The sequence below is a fragment of the Chiroxiphia lanceolata genome, chromosome 4, assembly GCF_009829145.1.
Source record: "Chiroxiphia lanceolata isolate bChiLan1 chromosome 4, bChiLan1.pri, whole genome shotgun sequence".
Classification (NCBI taxonomy): Eukaryota; Metazoa; Chordata; class Aves; order Passeriformes; family Pipridae; genus Chiroxiphia; species Chiroxiphia lanceolata.
This window is the reverse complement of record NC_045640.1, coordinates 72,770,573-72,795,658: the sequence shown is the minus strand read 5'-3', so window position 1 is coordinate 72,795,658 and position 25,086 is coordinate 72,770,573. Positions and strand designations below refer to the sequence as shown.

The following is a 25,086-nucleotide window of genomic DNA, read 5'->3' as shown; positions in this document are numbered from 1 at the left end:
ACAAAGTGCAGACTGTGGCAGTGAGGAGGTGTCAGAGACTAATGCAATTCTTATTTTCACTGAAGTAAGTGGAGCTCAGAGTTGAAGAAGGGGGGAGAACACAAGATGGGCTGCAAGGAGATGGAAGGACTGCAGTCAGCAGTAACACAAATAACATTCTAAAGCTCCATCATTTTGTGGTGTCCCAGGAAGCCCAACGATGCTCTTGCCCTTGTGGCAGCAATTAGAGGAACAGAGAAAAGGGAAGCATGGCCTTTAGAGAAGGGGCTGTGTGATATGGTGGCACTGGGATGAGCAATTCCTCTTTGATTATCTACCAGCTCCACCTGGGAGAGGTAGAGAAGAGAGGGAAGCAGGTGATTCCTAACAGAGTCCACCTGAAAGAAGGCTATAAAAGGGGAGTTGTGGTGCAGTGTAAATTCTTGAGCTAAGAGGAGGAGTGAAAGTGAGAGGCTAATGCTTTTTAGTCTCTTTGGATTTTTTTTTTTTTTATAAAAAACCTTTATTTGTTTTATTTATTAAAGAATAAATTCCCTAGCTTGCAATGTGCTCTTGCAGGGTTTTTGAGTTAACATTAGAAAGTCTATTTGAGAAAGGTGCTGAAAAATCCCTGGTCGCTGCGTTGAGCTCTTCCTGGGTGAGTAAATATTGTTCTATCTCATGCTACAAAAAATACAAAGGCTTGAGCAAGTTCTTACTCCCTGTTTGGGCAATGCAGCTTTGCTTGTGCTCAGTTAAAAAGAAACTGTAAAGGTGAAAGTTTTGTGTTTTTCCTGTGTGGCACTTCCAGGCACAGCATAACCAGATGTTTCTAAGAGTTTTTTGCTAAATCAGTGATGTCAGCGATACTGGACTTTTGTGTGCTTGGGAACCAATACCATTTGCAAGTACACAAGTTCAGTAATTCTGCAGATTAGCTGATGACTTCTTTTTCCTTCTAAAATCAAGCACTGAGATAATATATTGGCAGGCAGGAAAGGGAGACATTCATTTGCAGAGGCTTGCTAGGCTCAAGATAGATCTCTGCAAAGCTTGGGAAAATGGCTTTCTGTGGCTCTGCTGAGTTCCTGTTTAATTACTGAGCCAGACATGACTTTGCACAACTTGTACAACACAGGGGACCAGGAGATCTTCTGTGGTAAACACAGCCCCATAATAACTCTGTTCTTTAATCTCTGTTTCTCTAGCTGATGCCACCCTTTATAAAACTACATATTATCCCTGAAGCGCCTAATTGAGGAAAGGCTTTGTGAGGGAATAAAAACATTGGAGTTGCAGGAAGTAATTACAGGGGAACAGGTTGACTTGTGTTATTATGGTTACATACTAATATTGTTATCAGAAGACTCATTTCTGGTCGTGTCCTCTGGGTTGGCAGTTATGTTTGGTCACTGCAGAGGTTGAACAGGGTGATGTTATTTAGTGGTATTTTTCACCCAGGTTAGGAGGTGTGTAACTGTTTACTTGCTTTTTTTGCATGCACCTGATGTGTGTTAAAGCATTTGAAAGGGACTTGGGTGTGCATGGCACCTTAGGAGAGCCTAATAGAGAGTTCCTATAGCTCTGCAAAGCAAACCCTCTCTGAAGAGCTGGACACAGCCACTCCTTCGTGGCAGTGCTTTGGCATCACTTAAATATCAGCCCCCTAAATACTTGTTATTTCTACCTCTCTCAAGCAGAGCTGCTCTGCCTTACGGGGTGAAGGAAGGTCCTCTGGTTCTTGATTGCCTCTTTCCCCAAGTGACTGGGGAGATTGTTCTCTAACTGGCTGTAATTTTCTGTAAGCTAACCAAAGTGCACTCTGATTTTGGTGTTATGTTCATTAGCAAGTGCTCTGGTTCGTGTGTTAATGCGTTCTGGGAACGTCCAGTCTCTAGGAATGGACCGAGGTGAGCAGCAAGTGTTTGTGACATACCCTGAGGAACAAATCTGTGCCACGTAACTGATTTGAAATTAAGCCACAGAATACCTACAGGTGGTCAAGTTGCAGGTGGATTTGTGTGTGAACATCCATCTAAAGAGGGAGATGAACTCTTTATTGTCCCCAAAAGAGCACTTGATGGGAAGGTTGGTTCTGAGCCTGTGCCTGCCAAAGATTCCTCCCCGTGGTTTGTGTTTGTGGCATGATTCTTGTTTGAGGTGAGGAGAGGGTTTATCCCGTGAGTGGCACCGTTTGTGGTTTTGTGATGAAAGTGGGCAGCTATGTTGGCACTGGAGAAATGTGGGAAGAATGAAAGCTTCCTTTTGTACCTTGACTCAAACATACTCCATAAAGGAACGCTCACCACGCATTCCTTGCAGAAAGTCTGGATCCTAGCAAATCTCAAATCTTCCTTGTTGCTGTCTAGATGCTCAGCAGTGTGGACTGGTGGGTTTTCAGATGGCTAAATGTGTGTGCAGCATATAAAAATAATACTGAATGCTTTTAACAGCAGCCAGCTCCTACTCAGGCCCCTGGATCTGGAGTTTTTTGCTGTGTCTCCTGTACTGAGCGTGGAGGTGTGGCTGCTCTGCCAAGCACAGGGGGAGAGGTTTGCCTGGTAATGTTGTTGATTGCTGGGTAATAAAGGAGGTGACTTGTTATTTTTTAAGCATAATGAGATTATTCCGGTGAACAGTATGACCTGAATCTCCAAGTGTCTCTCTGTGGACTCTCCTCTGCTGGTAATGGGGGCTCTTTAACCGGTGTGGAATAATAATAGACTTCCTTAGTGGAGCAAATCACGTCAGAGAGACGCTCTCAAAAATGTGCAGGCGGAAAGCTATTGCTGGAAAACTTGTTTCACAATTGCCTTCTCAGTTAATTTCCTCTTGTATCCAAGCCCTTTCCCAGAGCATTTTCCCCGATATTTCCAGAGAGAGAGAGCACTTGATCGCTGAGCTTGTGCACAGTGCTCAGATCTCACAGACACCAGGCACTCCAAATCAGCCCTGATGAGCATTCACATGCCTGGTTTGGCTAATAGAATTACCCAAACTGTTCTGATGTGCAAAATGGTTTTAATTGTATATGAGAATATTGCTTTTGCTGGGTGTTTTGATACGTCAGTGGTCCGGATGAGGAGGCAGATGAATACAGAAATTGTAGACACGGAAATAAGAATTTAGACATTAAATAGAAATCTGCATTTCAAAACAAAAGGCTTCCTTGTTGTCCTTGAAAGCATTGGGGTATTTACAGAAAAAAACCCTCTAGAATAAAGGCTGCAGAATGTGTTATTGCATGCTTAAGGACTTCAATTAATCTCTGAATGTGATTCCCACATGTGGAAAATTACAAGGAAATAACTGTCAAGCAATAGAGTTGCGTCTATTCCTTCCAAGTTGCACACATCTTTGAAAATTACTGTGAACAAATCTAGTGGCATCCCTGGATGCTCCAGATCATCAAATAGGTGTAAAGGAACCCCTGAAGCCCTGTTGGCTTTTCACTGTGTCAGATGATTATGTCACTTGCTCCAGTGTGTGCTGTGCTTCCATCCTGTCACTGGTACCTTTAAATGCTTATCTCAAATTTGGGCTGTAACTTTTTCAGACTTCTTTTTTTTTTTCTTTTTGATCTTTCTCTTTTCGTTCTTTCTCAATACAGTGATAGTGAGGTTTAAGAAGGCAACCATCTTCTATTGTTCTGTCTACTTTACAGGAATAGTGAAAGAAATAATACAGGAAAGGCCTATAAATGATATTTTTGATATATATATATATCCCCCACATACATGTGTATGCCCCTCCGTACATCCACAGGTGCATCTGTGGATGTGTGTGGGCAAACAGGCTTTTGAAGTAATCTCAGGTTGTGGTTTCTGTATCTGCTGGCTGCAGTTGTGCACTTTCAGCCTTTATTAGGAAACGGAGCTTTCCAGCTTTTCCAAGCTTTTTGTGCGTTTTTAAGCATCCCTTTGCACACACGTGTGTCTGGGATGGTATCCCCCAATCCTTGCCTTACCTTCACATCGTTGACGTTCATCCTCGTTCCCTCCTTCCCGACGAAGATGTCGTCTATGTCGACCAGAATGTACCTATCCAAGGACAGCGTGAGCTTCTTTCCCGACAGGAAAGAGATGGCGTCGATAAAGATCAGTTTGTGCAACCAGAAGGTCAGGTTGTTTCCAAAGAGGACCCTCTGGATCCCGTCATGGAGCCCCAGGTCCTGGATGACGGTCGGGTACAGAGCAGCCCTGGGCAGCGCCGGGGGGGTGGCTCTGGAGGGCTGCAGCTCCGTTAAGAGCACCGGTTGGTAGGTGGAGTGGTTGAACTGGAACACTGTCCAGTCCTCCCCGGGCAGGGGCCCTTTCTCAGCCCTCGGTGCCTTGGTGATGCGCAGCAGGGGCGACTGGGGGTTCACCACGCAGTCCTTGAGGGCCACGTTGTTGTAGAGGTGTAATGGCAGCCCTTTCAGTTTGGTGCTCGGGGAGCTGTTCTCGTTGGCTTTATGAAAACCAATTATGCTAACACTGTATTCCACACAGTATTTTTCCAGGAGCTCTCTATTCCACGAGTCCATGGATACGTACTTCAAAATATTCTCGTATATAACAATCGTGTATTTCCCTCTTCCGTTGTCTGTGAGAGGGGGAATATCCCCCTTGGCTGGCGCTATGACCATGTGGTACCGGAATCTGCTGGACTCAAGGATGGCTATGATGTCTTGCCCCAGCTGGGAGTACTGGCTCTCCACAAACAGCAGGACAGTGGGATCAGTTTTGGACGGATCGATTGGCTTGGCTGTTCTCATCTCCGCAGACCTGTAGGGTAGAAGCTGGAGGGGTTCACACTCTGCTTCTCTGGTGGTTTCCACGAGGGTCATTTCCTGCTTGTATCCAGTGTAGAGGAAGTAGGCAGAGATGAGGATGCTGGCCAAGCAGAAGGCTGCCAGGAGGATGACCAGCGTTCGGAAACTTCTGCGGAGCTTCACGATTAGATTCATCTTTCGCGGGACTTCCAGCTGCGGTTGGACCTGCCGCTTTTCCGGTTCTCCCTCTTCCTAAAGCGCCATGGGAATGAGGAGCTGCAGAGGTGCCGATTCCCCTCCCGAGACGTTCATGTGACCATTGCAGAGCATTTATGAAGCTGTCAGGGAGGCTGTAAAGCTGTCGGAGCGGGAAGTCAAAGGATCCGGAAAGTTAAATTGAAAGAGGTTCTCTCAGAATGCGGCAGCTGCCAATAATCAATTAAGAGAACTCTCAACATTATCTGCAACGAGAAGTAAAAGAAGAGAAAGTAAAATAAAATCCATAAAGCAATTAAAAACACACGTTAATAAGGCTGGTGATGGATGCTGGTAATCTGAGTTGAGAGGGAAGTTTGTGAGCAGCTCCAGGAGCACTCAGTGTCACTTTGCTTTCTTGATGCACTAGGAGAGGCTGCATCAAACAGCTCTGCCCTGTTTTCAAGGTATAAAAACAAAGTCTAACCATAACTTTTTGAGGATGTGTATCTATTTATCTATTTATTTCTTATCTGAAATGGTTCATTGCTTTTGCAAATGGGAATGATTGAAGATTGTAGGGCAAAATTAGGAAAAAGTAAGTGTTATTTAAACATGGGGACGTGTTCCATGTCAAGCTGCATAAGTATTTTGAAGGGGTGATAAATTCTGTGTTGGACTGGGAAATTAATGTGACCAAGGTGAAAGACACGAGAGGACTTTGAGGAAAGACTTGTAGGACTTGTCTCTCCAGTTTCCATTCCGGACTTGGAGTGATCAGTACTTCACAGTCGTTTTAAGGAACAATAAAGATTGTGCGGGGATTTTCCAAGTGGACGAGCAGGCTGTTAAAACTGCAGGGTGCAGCTGTGCATGCCTCTGCCTCCATCAGGGATCAAAGGGAGGTGCTATGTAGAGTGAAAAGTACCACAAGGGAATTATCTCTTGGGTGTTGGGTGGGCACAGAGGTGCATGTCCTGGTCCGTGACACCCACAGCTGAAGGACTGGGCCTTCAGTGTCCTTGCATGGATGAAGTACAAGGTGCTCAAACCTCACTGCCTGGCTGGCTCTGAGGCTCTTGTGCCATTCCTGGTAGTTCTCCCTGCAGTCATGACAAATTGCCATTGGTAACAGTAAACCATATGACTCAGAGGCAGTTCGAGCTAACTAAATAAATAGCCCGTGCTGTTCTATGGATTTATAAAGGAATTAACATCTTCCTGAATTATTTATGTTGTTTGGCCGTGGGAACAGTGCGAGATGGTAAACAATGGATAATTTTGGAACTGCAAGGAAGAAGTGCTTTTTCCAGGCAGATACTTGGCAGTTGATGTGTCCTCCTCTAACAACTCGGGTTACACGTCTTGAGTTTTATTCTGGAAACTATTCATTTATCTTAAGCTTTGCACCGAAAACTGGAAAATGCTTGTAGGAAGCATTCAGAGAGAGGGAGTTGTTGCTGAGGCTGTTTGTGACTTTGCCAGGTTCGGGTTTGTGTCTGATTTACCTTCCTCAGTTGGAAGTGTGCTGGGAGATTCATCCCCCTGGACTGTGGGCTCTTCCATCAGTGACCCTGCTGTGTGTCACACAGCGATTGGCCAAAAGGTGTGAGCGAGGCAGAGAGTTTACCCGTGCACAGAAGTGAACAGAAACGAGAAAAATGTCCTGAATTTACATGTGAGAGAAGAAATATAAGAGAAATCACAGCCATCACAAGGAAATTAAAATCATCCTGATAATTTTAGGAGTATTTGCCCCGCTTTGGTGCTTCCCTTGCTCCGCGGTTCTGTCTGCTTGCCGGGATTTCACTTCTTATTAAACCTCCAATTAAGATTTCCTCAGAAGATAAAACTGGATCAAGTGAAGCTTCCTCTGTGAGCCCGTGTTCGAGTAGTGGTGACGTTGATGAGTCGCTCAGCCCCGACTCCCGGGCTTTACCAGTTCAGGAGAGCAGCTCTCGATGGGAAGGGGAGCCCCGAGGGGTGGGTGGGTGATCTACCCCCCAAAAACAGCCGATTGCAACAAGCCTTAGTTGTGTTGGCGTGCGACAGGCAGGCGTCTCGGAAAAAATAATTGAACCCCCTGTCGGACTCTGCATCCTCCGCTTGCTTTCGGCACTAGAGGGCAATATATTCTTGCTTTTTAGAGCCAACACCTGCTCTCCCCTCGCGGGCACGGTCCCTCCAGGAGGGGCTCCGAAACCCCCAGGGCAGGTAGAACGTCTTAATTAAGACTCGTATGTTTAAAATTATGGAAAACCCAGGGCTTCTGCTCTAAGAAATGTGCTGCTAAATCACCATGAGTACTTAGCAAATGTTTCAGCCCACACCTGTAGCACGAGGGAGTAGCATGCAAGGAGACCTAAAATTGCACATTTTCCCCTCAGAATAGCATGCGAGGAGACCTAAAATGGCACTTTCTCCCTCAGTCTACGGTCCTGCTGTATCTCCTGGGTACTGCTACTGCAAGCTGTCAAAATCAACTTCACAAATACTATTGCTTGTGTTACTAAAATGAGAAGCTTCTGACTTTACAGAAGCCAAAACAAAACTACCTCTTCATCCCAAATTACTTCCTCCAAATAATAACACTGGTAAAATCTCTTCCAGTTAAAATATTAATAATCAGGTTTAATGTAAACTATCTGTTGTATGCAGATGTTATAACAGGTGCAAGCGTTCTCACTTATCTAGATGTCTAAACACTAGAACTGATAAGGAATTTAAACTTGCCTATGGAAACCTGGCGTTGGAGCAGAACTTCCTTTTAGTTTGCACCTTTTTTTGAACTGCTCTGTTGAATTGATTATACTGTTCAGTAAAAAAAAAAATAGTGTGAAGTAATTAAAGTTTATGAAAATAAATCAGCTATATTAGCCATTAGTGGGACATTTTCCAAGGCATAATTGGAAGTTAAGTGCCATTTGTGCCTTTGAAACTCTCCCCCTTAAAGTTCAACAGCTTTATATTCGCTCAGAAATTCAAAGACCTTTGGAGAGTTCCTGTGCTATATTAATTTGAAAAACATGAAAATAGGCCATATTTCATAATTAGTGTTACTAATGGAGTTTTAGAAACTGGTATTTGAGGTCCTGTGTTCCTGTGGTCACTGATGAGCGCTCATTGACTCCTCAGGGGGGTCAAGCCCAAAGCTGGGCACACTTTGGTCAAGGAATCAAGGAATTGGCCCTCAGTAGATCTTCAGTTGTGGGGCCTCTCCCCAGCAAGAGCAGAGCTCTGCAGTGTAACTCTGTCGTGATGTCAGACATCTGCAGGGACCGTAATTTTTCTTTAATTCAGGCAGCTGAAGAAAAACGGAGGTTTAAAAATTGCTGCCTCTTTGCTAAATAATACTTCCTGCTTTCCCCCTGCAAATGCATTTGATTGATGACTGAAGTGTACTGATTTGGAAGATGATTGATTGGAAGATTAGGACTCGACTATTTAAAACCGATAGCATGATAGTGAAGAGAAACAGCCTCTTATTAACACCATGTGCTAACACTGCACCAGGAATTAAAGCTGTGATCCTCTTGTGCTCCGGTTCCTACACACAGACCTTCTCCCAGAGCTCGGTGGTGGAACAAGCAGGGTAAGAGCATGTTGCTGATGACAGCCCTGAGGAGGGGAGTGGGACACTTGTACCAGAGCACTGTGGTCATTCCTAATCTCCCGTCTGCACCGGAGTGTGTCGCTGGGAGTAATTCACCTGGAGGCAGGCCAGAGGTTTCCTTTCATCTTATTCCAGCATCAGTCAGAAGTCAGAATGTCTTTATTTTCTATATATAAGACTTCCCTTTAGGCTAAAAAAAAAATAATGTAAACCCTTCCCTCTTTTCCTTCCTTTCTAAGCTCGTATGACTCCTGCCGTTTACCAGCAGCCCAATGAATCATGATACCTGCTTGCTGCTCCTTGCATGGGACTCCTCATTCATTACAGAAACAAGTGACTGATTTGAGTGATATATGACTCCTGCTGGCCATTAGCAAAAATTCAGGGTTTCTGTTCACTGCAGAGGAAAAAAAACAGCTTTTTGTTGGTTTTTTTGTTTGTTTGGTTTTTTTTTTTCCAGAAAAGTTTCTAAGAGACGTTTTTAGGGAGCTCACAGAACTTATATGCTTCTTGAAAGTGACTTTTTTTTTTTCTTTCTCAGGCTTAAGGTAGTAATGTGTTCTGTGCTTACAAGTGTGGCTTTGCTCATAAGGGGTGTTGCTGACAGCTGCTCATAGCTCACCACAAGGATTTAGGAAACTCTTTTACCTAGACAAGGGCAGCTTCTCAGCTGGTGAAAGCTGTTGCAGGTCTTCTGGCTTCTGTTTTATGATTTCTGAGTGGAGAGGCTGCTCAGCACTTTGATCTCTTCTGTTTGTTTTCAATGCATAATCATCTGTAAGTGAAACCACCAGTTTTTCAGTATTTTCAGCAGTTTGGTCAGTCTATAGTGCACATGTAATCTTGTGTGATTTCAGAAAGCTAAATGATGCCAGAGGGTGAAGTCAATAATCGATGAATATAAAGCAAAGTGTTTGAAATACCTCAACTTGTGCACTCAGTGAAAGTGGAGTGGTCTTAGCGTGAGACAATACTTGGAAGGGAGCTGTTTGACCCCTCTGGCTTCTATCTCTCTGTGGCTTTCAGCTTTTCCAGATGATATCAGAAATTGGAGCTTTGAAAAAGGCTCCCTGTAGCAGAGTGGCTGGAGGTATGTTTGGAGATGGGTTTTACACATGTACATAGGATGCTTTTAGACAGCCAACTATAACTTCTGCATGAATTCTACAGGAATTGGTGGGAACCTTTTGCAAATGGGAACTAATGGGACTGTTCCTTCTGCAAATCCTCCCTCACAGATTCGTTGCCTCCTTTGTTTCCCCAGCTCACATGTAACACTTCGTGTTGCTTTACTTGTGGTACAAATGTATTATAAAACTTAACTAAACCACACTTGTGGTGAATGTTGCCTGATGGGCCTCAGCACTTCTTTCTTCTGACCCATTAACTTCCAACAGCCCCACAGTCATTTGGACCACCCAGGAACTCCCATAAATATCCCATCCGTGATGTTTCGGTGACGTTTCCTCCAAATGTCACAATTTATGGATCTCTGACGCCTCAGTACTTCTGAACATAATAAGCAGTTGTAATATTTCCTCAGAAATAGCTGACTGCTGATTTCTCTGGAGTGTCAGGCGTGGAAGCTCCTGGAAACCAGTAATTTAGGTACAGTCTTAGGAGAACCATGTGTGAAGAGAGAGCCTATATGTGTATTTCTTGTTTATTGACAGGGTGACTCTGGTCACCATCACAGCAAGTAGCTGTTAGTGACCACATTCACTGAGCAGCTCCATAGGTTGTGTGGTGATATCACAATATATTAGTTTATCAAAATTACCAAAATATATGCGTTTTGATGTCGTCGGGCAAAACACCTTATCTCTGTGTCCAGATTTAAAATAATGTAATAATGATTTAAAAGTACCTTAGTTTTCAATGTGTTTGTTCATCTTGCCTGAGCGATGGTGATAAGATCTGTCATTTTAACCAGTAACTCACCAAAAATTCAAAAAGCTGAAGAGCATTATTTGGCACAGGCCTGACTTTTCCAAGGTCCCTTGGCAGCCCCTCGGCAGCTGAGCTGGAAGCAACAGCCACTTGCTCTTGCATGACGCCCTTCAGCAGATGTTTACAACCCTCATGACATCTGTAGGAAAGTAACTGAGCCACCAAGGGTGAAAGGAAGGTGTTGAGAGGTGATCTGAAGGTCAGAAGCTTATTGCTAAAGCCGTGATGACAGAGCCAAAATGTCACGGCAGAAAGTTGTGCCTGCGATCACAGCAGAGATGGTGAGGTGCGTGACCTACAGGACTGAGTCCTTGGAGTTGATGCTTTGCCTTCCCAGTGGGATTAATGGGAAGTGCAGATGGAATTAACATGCTTTGACTGCCCCAGTCCTTTTGAAGGAAGCTGGTGAATAAAAGCAGGCTCCACATGTTGTCCTGAGGCTGCTCACAAAACATTTCTCCTGACTGGGTGCAACAAATCTCCTGTCCTCACTTGGTTAATGGCTCTTCATCACTTTTCAATTCATAGTTTAATGCTTCAATGGAAGCCAATTTGAATTCATTTAGCTTTTCAAATGAAACTTTTGTGAGATATTGTATCAGAAGTTTTATTACAGTCCATCTATTCTGGTACCGTTTTCTGCTTTTATAAGGCTGTCAATTAGTTATCCAGTTCCAATAGAATGATTTGTGTTGTGAATTCAGCTGAGAGACAACATTTGTGCAATATAATGGCTGCCTAACTAGAACTCCTTAAAGTCAATCAATGCAGTAGTCAAACCCTGTACATCTTGTTTGATTGTATATACAAGGTAAGGCATTAAAAAAAAAATAATTTCAGAACCTTTTTATAGTTCTACTAGAATCTAAATATCTGCAGATTTTCTGTATCAGTTTTGGACGTTTACCAAGGATTGCAGATTTGGTGGATGGCTGTTGAAACTTTACTTTTTGGAGGTTTTTCAGACAGAAAAAGTTTGAAAGCTCCATTTTTAATGAAGAGGCCCTTTGCCTACAAGATACAGTCACAGGCTCTGGAATAGTCTGTCAGAAACTAAACTATATTTGATCTTTTTTTTTTTTAAGTAGTTAATGGTTTCCCACACTGTCTGTTCTCCTATTGCTTTTATAGGACCTAAAAATCTTTGCCACCATGTGAGATAATTAAAATGTGTCCACCCTGATACCAATGACAATATATTTCCCCAAATAACATGTTTTGTGGTGTCTATATCCTGTCACAGGGGCTATTTGTGAGAAAGTCAGATGTGGTCACATCTGTGCTGGGAATTAAAAGGAGGCCACTAACTTATTTCAGAGGGACCACTGCTGTCACATAGTGATGATCTATTGCTACTGCAAAGGAAGTCTATTTAAACCCAGATAACTAAGACTTTGTACCTAAATCTTTAGAGCAGCATGTTTTACCACATGAAATTTAAACAGGGGTTTATTCTGAGTTTACTCAAGCCTGGTTCCAGCCAGCCATAAAGCATTTTCGAGCTCTGTATACATTAATTCTCATTATAACAACATCCCTTTATTTACTCTTTAAGTAATTTCTGCTGGAGTTCCCTTGTCCAATCTTTGTCCTCGCTGGCTGAAGGGTTTTGTTATCACTGAGAGGATCTGGTAGGAAAATGGGGAGAATACACAGGGTTTGGTCCCAGCAACCTCTGATCAGAGCAGATGTTTAGGCTGGAGCATCATTTAAGCCCCCAGTGCTGGTGACAGCCTGGCAGGTCTGGGCAAGTAGTGGCTTTCAAGCAAAAAAAAAGCAAACAGAGTGGCCAGTTCTTTAAAACAGGCAAGGTGGGCTTTTTGTGGGAACCAGTTATGGATGCACATATTATTGTAGTCAGTAAAACTAATCTACACAGAGCAACCTGATGATGTACTGAAAATACTACAATGCCCAACAGGCTATATCTCACTTTAATGTACTTAAGTATTGCAGACAAGACAGTCTGAGGAAGTTTTATGGAAGATTATTAATACAAATTCAACTCCTCATCTGGAAATGATTGGGTGGGTATTGTTTGCCTACTAAGAGGACTAATGCCTGATGGGGAGAAGATAAGGCAGGGAGCTGAACCTCTGATTTCTGTCTTTCTGCCACCACCATCATGTTTTGCTCTCTGGAGGCCGCTGGCTTTTTCTAGTACTTTAGTTTTTCTGTCTGTGTTGTGGGAATATTACTCTTTTCTACCTTTACATGCATATCAGCTGTAAAATGTTCTAAAATGATTCATGTTTGGTTCAAATGTGTATAGTGTGGATATTGCAAAGGGTGCATTTGGGAAAGCCAGTGCAAAATCCATACTTTCATGTACAGTCAGATGTGTTTGCAGAGCTTGCTTCCTTTTTCCTATTCCTTGTACCCTTTTTCTTATTCCTGGTTAAATTCCTTTGTGTTAATTTCTGCCACTGTTTTCATGGGGTTTCTCTGCGAGAAGCCACTTTGTCAGTGAAATGAAAGATCTCTTTAGAGATTTCTGGTGTGTCATCTGTGACCTATAGATACTGGTTTTTCTTTTGGTTCCAAATATAAACAAATGTTTCCTTTCCAAAGATGTATTCTTTGTTTTGTCTAGATAAAGTTCAGTTGGGAAATGCCACTAGTAGGATAAGGTCCTACTTAGGAATTCAAGGGATTTTTTTTGTTGAGTCACACTGAGCTCAGAGACTGGAACTAGAACTAATAGCATTAGGGCTCTGTGACAGAGTAGAGAGGCTTTGATTAACCTCTTGTTTTCATGAAAAATCTCTGTTTATTGAACTACTGAGGCATTAACTTAGATGTGAAGGGGGAGGGTGTGGAATAAAAAAGAAAAATCCAAATGGTTGTCAAAGTCTTTCTTAGGATGGGATTATTTATGTCTCTTTACATCCCTATGCTCTCCTGTGGGGTGGGTGCACAACTGTAATTGTGTTTTCCAATATGCATGTCCCTGGTGTATCATGGAAGAGAAAATCCTGGCTTTCTGGTTTATGGAAGGGTCTTACAAACCAACAGAATGATGTCTCATTAGTTGACACAATGATATGTTGCAATCCATAAAGCTCTGTTTTAGGCAACATATACATAGATACTTATATTTTCTGCCTGAGCACAAATATCTTTCCATGGAGGAGAAAGCCTTTTTGGAGGCACTTCAGCTAAAAATCTGAATGTGCAGGATGATTGCTGCTGATTCATGCAGGCTCCAAGGCTGGTGGAGAGTTGGCCTTATGGAAGTCTGAGTTGTGGCAGGTGTTTTGAGCTGTGCATGGATTGCTTTGCTTGTTTTGTGGACAGTGCATGTCACAGAATTCCCTTTAATTTTGATTGTTCATGTACAAATTACAGTAACATACAATTCTGCAGGTGATTGATTCATCAGGCTGGTTCCACCCTGGACAGTATGAGGGTAGAATAGTGGAACAATTTACAATTGCAAACCAAACACAGTCTACTGACTCGTCATGAATAAAAATGCTCTAGTCTGTTATACCAGCTATTTAGGTAGGTAAAGTGCAGGTAGCCTGGCAAAATGTCCAGGCAGATGGCCCTGCTTTAGTTTAAATTTAAAAAAAAAATAAATCTCTGAGGGCTTTAAAATCAGTTGTGACCAGTAAGTCTAATTTCTGTATCTTACCCAGAGGCCTGGATACTGAATCTTCCTCTCATTTCCAAAAATTTGCCTGTGAAGCACTGACCACCTGCCCTCCCCTCTGGTGGTTTAGGGGGTGATAAATATCCCAGTGAGAGAGAATAAATTCAAGAGTACCCTGAGGCTCTGGAACTTGAGCTCTGGTCTTCTCCTTGCAAAATATGGTCCCACGCAAAGGCAAAGATGTTGGATAAAACCTCCCCTGAAACTGGAACATGGAGGTGGGTGCATATTTCATGACAGGCTGTTTTAACTTCCCAACCAGTCGCCTCTTTTATGGCCAGCAGCTACTATTAATTATTAATCAGAACACTTATTAATACACTAAGAGCTAAATGGAATCCTTTCAGGGGATGCCTGGCAGAGTGTGGGGCGGAATAAGTAGCTGTGGATGGTCCTACAGGAGGGGAGGTTTTGCACAGGTCTGCTCAGGGAAGAGCCTGTTCACATTCTTCTCTCTGCTGTGTGTCTGATAATGGTATTTATGTTTGGGGAATGAAGACCCAGCCATCAGTAAAAGTCCGTAGCTGTGGGTGCACCAGCCTGCTTTCCCTTGGCCAAGCTGAGGAAGTTAAGGGCAGTTCTTATCTCATCAACTTCCAAGGAGGAAGAGGGAATCCCTTCCTCTTCACTTCCCTCTTCATGAAAGAAGCCCCCCCCTGCCCTGGCTTCTGCTTCTGTGTTTGCTCTGGCTCTGAAAACCCATCCTGACAGCAGAGGAGGGAGGGTTCATTTGCTCGCCTGGGGAGAGCAGTTGTGACCCCTCCTGTAGCCAGAGGGAAGGAAATGGGTTTAAATACTTCTCTATTCCTTTTGGAATTGAGTTTAAATCATCTCATGGCCATAAGTGACTTCTGGTGACAAGGAGTTTTCCTCATCAAACCCTGTCATGGTTTCTACACTGGTGTGCTGCTGCCATGTGATTCTGGTGGCATCACTGTTTAGGTAAAATATTATTATTTTTCTATTGCAGCTGTTCATTTCAGAAGAATCTGTGATTCCATTGTAATCATTCCTGACAGTAGTTGTAACAAATGTTTTGGATTGATGTGAATGATTTTCATTTCTTCCAGCACCCGATTCTTTTAATAGCTCAATTTTTCTAATTTAAATGTTGACATAGATGGAGAATTAATTCTGTATTTCTCTCTAACACTCTTCTGGGTGGCTTACCTTCCTGAGGAGCATTGCTTTAACATCTTAGTAGGACTTGTTGCTATGATATGAACCTTCTTCAGCCTATCTCAAAATGTGGGACAGGACACTTTGATTAGTGCCCCATGCAATTTCCAGCACAGAGACCCTCCTTCTCCCATAGTCCAGCCCCTCAACCCACTCCAATTGTCCTCAACTGCATCCCAGGCCTGAGAACAAGGGATCTGCTGGACTGCCACCTTACCCTGTGCTCCTTAACACCTGCAAATGGTTTCAAACCCAAGCTCCCCTCACCAAATGTGGAGAGCCCTTGGCTCACCTTAAGCTCAGTGCCCTGCTCCTGCCATGACTCCACAGGCTGGGGAAATTGCAGTTTTCTGCACAATTCCCAGTGAATTTCCTTCAGCCATCCAGCTTGCAATGCTTTGCTGCCCTTAGTCCAAGGTTTGCTTTGTTCAGAAAAACCGATTTCACAGGTATGGAAAGCAGGTCCTTGGATGCACCCTTGAAGCTGAAGAGAGGTGTCCCTGTCCATGACAGGGGAGTTGGAACTAAATGATCTTCAGGGTCCCTCCCAACCCAAACCACTCTGTGGTTCTGTGATTATGAAAGCTTTGCAAAGCAAACACCTGATGGAAGCAAACACCTGAAATTCATCCAGCCCCTATGGTCATAGGGGCAATCAAACCAAAATTGTTTGTGGGCTAAATCAGAAAGATTTGGAATAGAAATTATGTGGGTTTGGTTTTTTTTTGTTTGTTTGTTTGGGTTTTTTTTGGTAAAAGATCATGGTATTCTTTCCCTTACTGCTTGTAGAAAAATGGTAAAAATCTTCTTCTGGGGGCACGTGGCTAAATGCAATTTTTTGTTTATCTAACTGAAAACTCCTGGGTCACAACTAATAGTAACTCATCAGCGTTTTCTTTGCTCAGTATTGCCATGGGTTTGCAATAGATGGCTACATTTTCCTCAAAGTATCTCATTATACTGCTGGGATAATTCCTGTACTGTAAACCTTAAAAAAACCCATCTTTACTATTAGCATATTTTTCTCCCACTTGTGCTGAGTGATGGTTGAACTGTAGAGGAGCTCATGATTCCTGCATGCTGCCACATCAGCTGAGTGTGCTCATTGCCATTACAAAGAGTGATATAGCAGATACCACAACCTCTAAGCATCCATAAAGTTTTAATAGGACTTCCAGAACTTGATAGTGTGAGTTAACAGGGTGTTCAGACTGAAATGGAGTTAAATGTTGGGATGTGTATATATATATATGTGTGTGTGTGTATGTGTGCAAGTGGTCAGTCACTCAAGCATTCAGCTTTAATCTAACCCTTTGCATCTGATTTACTCCAATAAAATGAAAGTTAGAGGAGTATTTCTCCAGCCTCGTAGAAGAGGGTGGTGTCAACAAGACATTAAGATAATCCTACTTTCATTTCTGGGGCTTTCAGACATTAGGCATCTATTATGAATCAAAAAAAAATGGCCATGTTCTGAGGAAATGGCACAGAAAACTAATATACAGCCTTAAACTTCTGCACAGAGCAATGCCATTAGGAACATCTAATCTAATTGGGCAGATCATATTATCTGCAGTGATAAGATTCAGAAGAAAACTGGAAGCCAGGAATTTTCTTAGTTAAAAGCAACTTGGCATTTCACACACCACCCCCTCCCCTTCCTTTAGAGCAGCATTTCGGAAAGCAAGTCAGACAGTGCAGCTGGGGGGATGCAAAAATGTGCACGAGGGAAGTGTACAGGCGTGGTGGGGCAAGACAGGGAAGTGCCTGGAAAACGTTGCCAACTATTGAAACTTTGTGAAGAAGGAGGTTCTGCTACCCTTCCACAAGCTGAACATCTTGTAGCAGGAGGATGTTAATTAAAACTACCGAAGAAACGGGGTGAAAATGACTTTATGTTTTTCTCTGATGGTATTCAGGGCTAGAAGTGGCAGAGTAACCTGCTACATGGGGTAGGCCAGACTCTGCAGCATTTATTCCCGGGGTGAGAGGGTTCAAGCAATGTGATTGAGAACTGCAGAAGTTGGTAAATGGTAAATTTGGTAGAATGGCATGGTAGATTCTCTGGGGAAAAGAGAACTCAATGAGTGTGGGGTTCTCTATGTATGTGTGCTGACACTAGTGCAGTGCTTGTAGGAAGGGACTTATTCACCTCTAAACACTCCTCCTGTGAGTGTTCATTCCCAGCAGCAATGACTTGGAGCTGGAAGGTAAAAACACAGGGCTGCTGCTGGACTCTGGCTCTGTAGTGTGTGAAGAGCACACACTGATTTCTTCAGTTTGCCTCTCTCTACCTGAAACAACCCTTGCTTCCACTCTATGAATGGCCACGCTCTTTAAAAAAAAAAAATGTTGCTGACAGATGTTGTTTGGTATCAAAAGTGCTGCAAGAGAGCAGATCTGTAGGTCTTGGCTTCCTCACAGTACAATTACTCTTACTTTAAATAGTGCATGTTTAATATATACCCAAGCTTTCACTCCGTTATTTTAATACAGTAGTTCTGCTTAACTTTGCTAGATGGTAGCAAAGTAAAGCAAAGGATATGGAGTGGACTAAAGAACTGCAACAGCATCCTCTTTTTCCCCACACATAACTTCCCATGCTCTGCCTTCCGGGATCTTTCATATATTTAGGCAGACGAGTTTCCCTTCAGACTGTGCATCTGTTTACATCGAGGGCACTTGCATGCAAATGTGGCAAAGACTATCCCAAACTTTCACATAATCCTTGGAATGCCAGGCTCTAGGCAGCTTTCTGAGGTGTGCTCGCTGTGCATAGGTTCAAGGCACACTGTCTGACACGCTGTGTAGGTATTTGTACCTGCTCTGCACTGCTTTCTAGCCTGAGCACAGGCACTGTCTGGGTGGTTGTATGAATATATCCCCAGAAGTATAGGTTCAGAAGCTGAACAGTAGCTTACCTAGAGAAGAATTTCTCTTGCTAGCGTGCAGGAGAGAGACATCTGCTATTGAAACCTCTTCGCACGGCTCCAGGTAAACTAGGGAGAGTTTTCAGCTGATAGCAGCTGCCTGAGCGGCATCCCAGGAAGGCTCCTCTTGCTCCAGCCCCAGTAGCTGAACTCTGCCGGCACGGTCACATCTCATTTGCACACAGACCGTCCTCTTCAAAGCGAGCGGCCAGCTGGAATGATTCGAACCTCTGTTCAGCACACCGTTGAGAAGGCGGCTTCCTCCCCGGACCCGGGGATCGCTCCGGGGAGCAAGCAGGCTCCAGCGGGAAGGCGGCGAGAACTGTTCGGTCACCCCAAGCGCAGCCGCTCCCGTCGGCGCTGCCGCTCGGCTCCCGTTCGCTGGAGTCAGCCTCCTCTCCCGCGGATCTCCAGGAGTATCGGGGCGGCCTCGCAGGGCTGTGATTGGCAGAAGCGGCCGATTCCTCCCGCTAATCAACCCGCAGACTTTCAAGGACTCGGAGCCGCTCTGATGTCATTCCAGCCGAAGGGGGGATGCTTCGCGCGAGGACGCGGCGGTGGAGGCTGATTCGGAGATGAGCCGCATCCCTCTACCAGCGCCGTGATTGATTAGATGCTCCGCCAGGATTTGCATAATCTGTCATTGTGCGGTTGGACCACCCCCCCCTCTTACCCGCCCAAAATGCGGGAGGGAAGTGCCACTTCCAGCTTCTGATTTTACACCTGGAGCCTGCAGGAGAAAGCCTGGGAGAAAGGAAAAGTTGAGAGAGTCATTTTCCTGACGGGAGGAAGCTTGAGCCCCCAGTTGGCCCTCACCATCTCCAGATGCTGAAGGAGGCTCAACAAAATCACAGTGCTGGAAGACTTTTTGGTTCCTACTCTTTGTTAGGTCATTGATAAGATCACCTGGTACAACGAAAGGTGGGTTTTAGTGTGTGACCGAAATCAAGCAGAGGTCACTCAGCAAGTGGGTTACAAATGATGTCCCTGATAGCAGCAAATATTCGGTGCTCAGAGTTGCAAAGTATTTTCCTACTCTACGTGACAGAAGTTCCACCTATTTGTTGCATAATTCCTTATTAAAATCCTTTATCTCCTCCAGCTAGAGATGAAAACCTGCCTCCATAGCCAAGAAACATGATTGCTATGTGACTTTAAATTATATTACAGAGGGAAAACTAAACACTTTCTATATTAAAAGAATTAGATTTTATTCCAATCTAATTTTCAATTTTTGCCAGCTTGACACCTTTCACTCCAAAACTGTTCTTTGTACAATACACCTTGGAATTGAAATTCAGCCAATTCAGTGCAGCAAATGTGAGGAGAAAATAGTTTTGTTCAAGGAGACTGGAACAAACCCATTCTGAGATGATGAATGACGCTGTAAACTCAGATTTGAATCATAGGAGGGTCAGCTCAACCTTTCGTGTTTCCAAGACAGTGTAAATAAATGGTGTTCCATGCAGCTTCCCATTTGCATCCTTCAGCTGGGACCTGCTACATGAAGAGCTGTTTGCTCTCTGTGAATATCCAAGTTTCAAAGATGGTAGATACTCCTGACTGGGGACTAATTGATTCCTTCTGGCTAAATTAGAAACTGAGGGAAAATTAAAATTCAGAGAATGTCTGAGTCATTTCCTGCAATTTCTAATTACAAAGCACTCGCTGGGGGTCTTTTAAAAATGCCTTATGCCTACGGCTGGCTATGGATTTGGGATTTGTTTTCCAGAGGCTGTTGTGGCTGTTGGGTGTGAGGTTCCCACTGCAACTGGGTGGTGAGCAGGTGCCTCCTTGCATCCGGTGTGAACATTAGAGCTTCAATCAGGCTGTAAACTAAAATAGCCAAGTTGAGTTACAGGGTTTCTCCCCCCAAAAAAGGAAAACTTCTGGGGCAATTTGTCCCAAAGCCGTGAGGATTTCCCAGCCCTAATGTGGTGGTGTGAAAAGAACAAGTCTGGTTTCTTTGCTGCTCTTTGTACTCCCACACTTGGCTCGTGGCTGCAGTTGGAGAACTGGAGTGACCCCTGTGAGCAGAAGGGTTTGGCTGCAGGCCAGCTGTGCCGCTCCAGATGTGGTGGGAGCAGCGCTCTGCCCCTTGGAAGCTGCTGCTGCAGATGTTCCCAAGGCGGGCCAGCGGCCAAATGGTAACACACACTGTTGAGAGGGTTTGAATTCAGATGCTGAAGTCGCTCCCTGAACTGAAATCCTTGGCTTTAGCCCGTGCCATGCTGAGTGAATTCCACGTGGAGAAGCCTGACTGTGGATTCGTGCTGCCTCAGTGTCTGTGTGCTTTGCTAGGGGTTCATTTGGAGTGCAGGATCAGGGGAATGGCTGTGCCAGGGTCTGCCCTTATGAGGAATGTGTTGGAAATCAGTTGGCAGGATTGTTCTGACTCTGTGGAACAGAGAGAGCACACCAAGCCTTGGGAAAAAGTGCAATTTGAATTTTCACTTCTCTCTCCTTTGGGTAATAGAGAAAATTGAACTCTTCTTGCTCGGTCACAAGTGCACTTGAGTTACCTAGAATGTCCTTCTGATCATGATAGAATTCTCATGCTCTGCTTTAGGGAAAAATATGCGAGGAAGAAAACAGAACAGCAAGAAACAGAAATTCAGTACGGATGGAGAGAAACAGGAAAAGATAAATTCTAGTAATATAAATACTGTATTAATGAGGTATCACTTTTATGCTGAAATCCTTTGCCACAGGATGTGTGTTTTTTTGTCTCTTACCTGCAGCACAGATTTTGCATTAGCTGGTGGAAATTCTGTACCTGTTATTCACTATGTGATTTATTTCCCCCCCTGTATGGATAGGCAATCACAACAGCCTATTCCTCCTATATTGGTAGTTCAAAAGTTAGAGGTGAAACTACCAATACTTTGCCCAAACTAGTATTACCATTCTGAAACATGACTTTCTGGTTTTATAACTGGGTTTGGTGAGGTTTTTTTTTTTCGTTGTTTGGCTTTGTAGAGGGGTTTTTGGTTGGTTGGTTTTGGGTTTTTTTGCTGTTGTTGCTTTGTTTGGGTTGTGGAACTAAATGTTTCTATGTTCTGTCCAAATTTAGTTAGAGCTTACACACCTATCCCTACAATGTCTGCGTATCTGTTTTTGATGTATTCATTTTCACAGCACATTATGAGGTGGAAAAACAGAATTCCTGCAGTTCTGTGCTTAGAAACATAGAATCATAGAAGCATTTAGGTTGGGAAAGACCTTTAAGGTTATAGAGTCCAACTGTTAACCCAGCACTGCAAGGGCCACCACTAAACCATGTTCCTAAATATGATCAATAGCAAGCAAATCCTTTCAGAAATTAGTACAAGTAATATGTGGTACCTCCCTGGTTCACTCTTCTAGACTATCTAAAACTTTGGAATGTTTGAACTGATGTTCTGTTGGTCTCATGCTGAGCTTTTGTGATCTCTGACTGCCCCCAGTCTTCTCACCTGTTATTTCAGTGCTCTGGTGACACTGCAATAGGTACCTCCCTACTTCTCCTCTCCAAAACCACCTCAAAGCACTTGAAAATTAAGTTCACTGCAATCCACAGAACTGTCTCTTTCAGCTAAAGACACATTTTTTGTCTTTATTGAAAGAAAGATGGCTTTTGACACTGAACTTCATAATGAGTTGAAAAGAACAAAAAATGACTATTCCTGAAAGGACCAGCTTTTTCTTGAGCTTCTTATGAACTCGCCTGTGATTAAACAGCAGTGTCTTCTATTAAACACACAGAACAGTGTCTTTTATTGAACACACAGAGCAGTGCCTCAGATGGTGTAAATTGTCAAAACATCCGTTGATTTAAGAGGAACTATGGCAACTTAAAAGAGTTTTATAGATTAGACTTAATTCTCCAGCAGCTCCTTGACATATGCAGAACTTAAATACTCACATCAAAAGTGGAAAAAACATAAAGGCATACCAGAATGTTGTTTGGATTTTTTTTGTTGGTTGGGTTTTTTTTTGGGGGTTTTTTTTGAGTATTCATATAATTCATTAAGCAAAGTCTGTTTGGTTTTCTTGGTGTCTCAATAAGTTGTTGGGGTTTTTAATCTGAGTGTTTTGACTCTGACTCAAACCTTGTTAGAGGTTTTACATACTCAGAAATGTAGGGATGAAATATAGATAGACTTGGAGCTGGGTTTCATGCACCACAACTCAGTAAAGGCATTTGTGTCTTCTACTCTGAGTGCCTGCCTTGTCACAGGCTATTCTTATTTCCCAGATGACAGGGGGGAATATGCTGCTGGTAGTTCACTTAAGCATGAAGCACTGATTTGCAACACCATCAACTGCAAAAATGCTGTGCATGGTCCTAAAGTAAAATAAAAAAAAAAAAAGGAGAAAAGAACTAAATTCCCTGACTGCTGACTTTCTCCAGCTGCACAGTCTCTAATTCAGCTTCTATTATCCTCCCTTGTTTATAGCTGGACACACTTCTGGAGATGATAAAGGCAAATCAGTGCACACCAACTCTGTAATGACCTTTATCTTTTATTCCTTTGTAAGATAACTTTGATATCCTGCTGTGGCTTTGTTCCTGTAAGGCTTCAGATGTATTAGTTTCAGAAAGGGTACTGATATAAACTAATGTTGAAATATCTGTTAAACCAACATACATTCATTAACATCCAGCATTAGAACTGCTCCACATCTCTCTAATTACATTACTGTTTTATGTCTTAAGTGCTTACTCAACTATAAAAATATAAACTGTGGTCTTTCAAGGACTGTTACTGAGATACCATCAAAGCAAGAAGTGAGTTTGTGCTTGATCCACAGCCTGATCTGTGTCACCCCTTCCTGAGTGACACTGAGAACAACGGTTCATGTTGTGTGAGAGAGAAGCATGTCTTTGTGTGTCCATAAAGCCTTTGGGCTCTGTCCCACAATTTTCCTTACAGGATCCTTCCTGGGTTCAACTTTGACCTGAAGTCAGCAGAAAGCTCCTGGGAAATAAATGGAGGTAGGACTGGAGCTTAGAATGAGAAGAGCTTTTCCCCAGGCCGCTTTGTTGTAGCAGGAGAGACTGAAGCACCAGAGAAGGTTTATATTCTGCTCAGTCCCTTTGTGATTTGTGTTTGCACCTGCAACACCTCACAATGTGTGGGAGCTGTGTCCTGTTTGGTCTGCTCTCGTGATCACTGTTCTTGGGACCTCTTTGCTGATAAACAAGTCAATCTGTATTTGTAGATCCTTGCTGAAACTAAACTAAAAGGTGGGGGAAGATGTACAGAGGAAGGCAAACCAGCTGCTGCCAAAGCAGTTAGCACAAAGGACATCATCCAAAAAATGAAGTGAGAGCATACAAATCTTAAAACTAAGCATTTCTTCTTTGATTACAAAAAATAAAGGAGCTTGAACTCTTGGTTTAATGTTTTAAGAGTTGGGTTTTTTTAATTCTTTGAGTTAGTCAAACTGTGAAATGATTCGTAGAGTAGCTTCATTAGACCCAAGCTCCAGTGGGGAGTCCCCTTTACCATGTCTACAGAGGCTCTTCAGATACTCTGATCCACTTCTGAATGAAAGGTGAAACCAGGAATGACTTTCAAAGGAGAAACTACAAAGAGCATTTATCTTTCTCTTTGTGCTTTTCTGTCCTTGCGATCTTGATATCAAACTTCCATTGCTTTCTAAGGATGACTTTTTTCCCTAGGTTAACTCTCACAAATATATCTTTTTTATATACCATAATTTAAAACTTAAAACCCTCAAAGTGAAAAATCCATTGCTAAACCACTCTCAAACTGGTGTTCTAGCATTACTGGAATAAATGGATCCTTTTGCACGGAGTGTTTTGTTTCAGCTCTGAGCAATTTTTTTTTAATTTTAGATCATCCCCTTATCATTTGTTTTCTGCTTTATCTGGTGTTGATACTCCAGCTGGGGTGGGAAATCATGATGTGGAACCAATCCTTCGTAAATGAGTTCCTGTTCTCTTCCCTGACCCTCTCCTTTCTAAATTGCCACTGCTCTGAGTCAGGTCCGTGGTGCTAAAAGAGGTCTTCCCTCTTTTAGGAAAATTGATGTCCTAGGCTGGTGCTCTGGGAATGGTATCTCTCTAGTGGGCCACAGCACTTTCCAAAAGCCACCCCCAACCATGGAACGTGACACAGGGCAGTAAAATGGGAAATGGAAGTATGCCCTCTGAGGTCTGTTTTTAGACTGATGTGACTATGCTGTGTCACAAAATAAAAAATCCCAAACCAAACACACACAGATCTGGGTTCAACAAAAGGGAGCACAAAAGACTTGAAAATGTCGTAGTCTGACAAGGGAAACCAAGATCATGATGTTATATTTATGTTGAACTGAATTACATTTACTTTCTTTAGACATGTGAAATCTGTCTGCAACATCTGTTAGAACAGAGTTAATAAGCTAAAGAAATGCTTTTAGTGTCTAACTGCTATTGATTCACTTTTCCTGAGGTAGGAACTGCTTACAGACTTTCAGCACTGCTCTGAAAATATCAGGATGGCAGCAGGGTGGTTGGGGGGTTTTTTGGCTATGCAATACAGTTCAACGTGAGTAATGTCCTCTGATCATTGCTCTTCAAACAATCACCTTTGTACTGAGATTTCTTTAAAAAATACATTTTTCTCATGGGAAGAAAATAAAGGTGGCTTAATAAAAATGATCAAAGAAAAACAAGGATGGGGTAATCAAGACTGAGAGCACTCCAAGTGAATTAAGCCCTTGGTGTTTGACCATTATACTCCTTTATCATGGCCATTCCTTCTTTACCCATGGCACTCATGCTCAGCAGGTTACACTGGAAAATATCTGTTTCTATCTTTAATGACGTTTTGGAACTGGC

At 43.1% G+C, this 25,086-nt stretch overlaps 1 protein-coding gene across 3 annotated transcripts in view; it reads right to left on the bottom strand.

The window, feature by feature from the left end:
• Nucleotides 1–25,086, bottom strand: part of NDST4 (N-deacetylase and N-sulfotransferase 4) — a 108,789-nt gene that overhangs the window by 49,268 nt on the left and 34,435 nt on the right. For all 3 annotated transcript variants that reach the window (XM_032684664.1, XM_032684663.1, XM_032684662.1), the window contains 2 exons: nt 18,246–18,998; nt 3,947–5,193 (listed from right to left, as the gene is read on the bottom strand). In XM_032684664.1, the coding sequence (XP_032540555.1) occupies nt 3,947–4,927 (981 nt within the window). In that variant the 5' untranslated portion in view covers nt 4,928–5,193; nt 18,246–18,998. The remainder of the gene's footprint in view (nt 1–3,946; nt 5,194–18,245; nt 18,999–25,086) is intronic.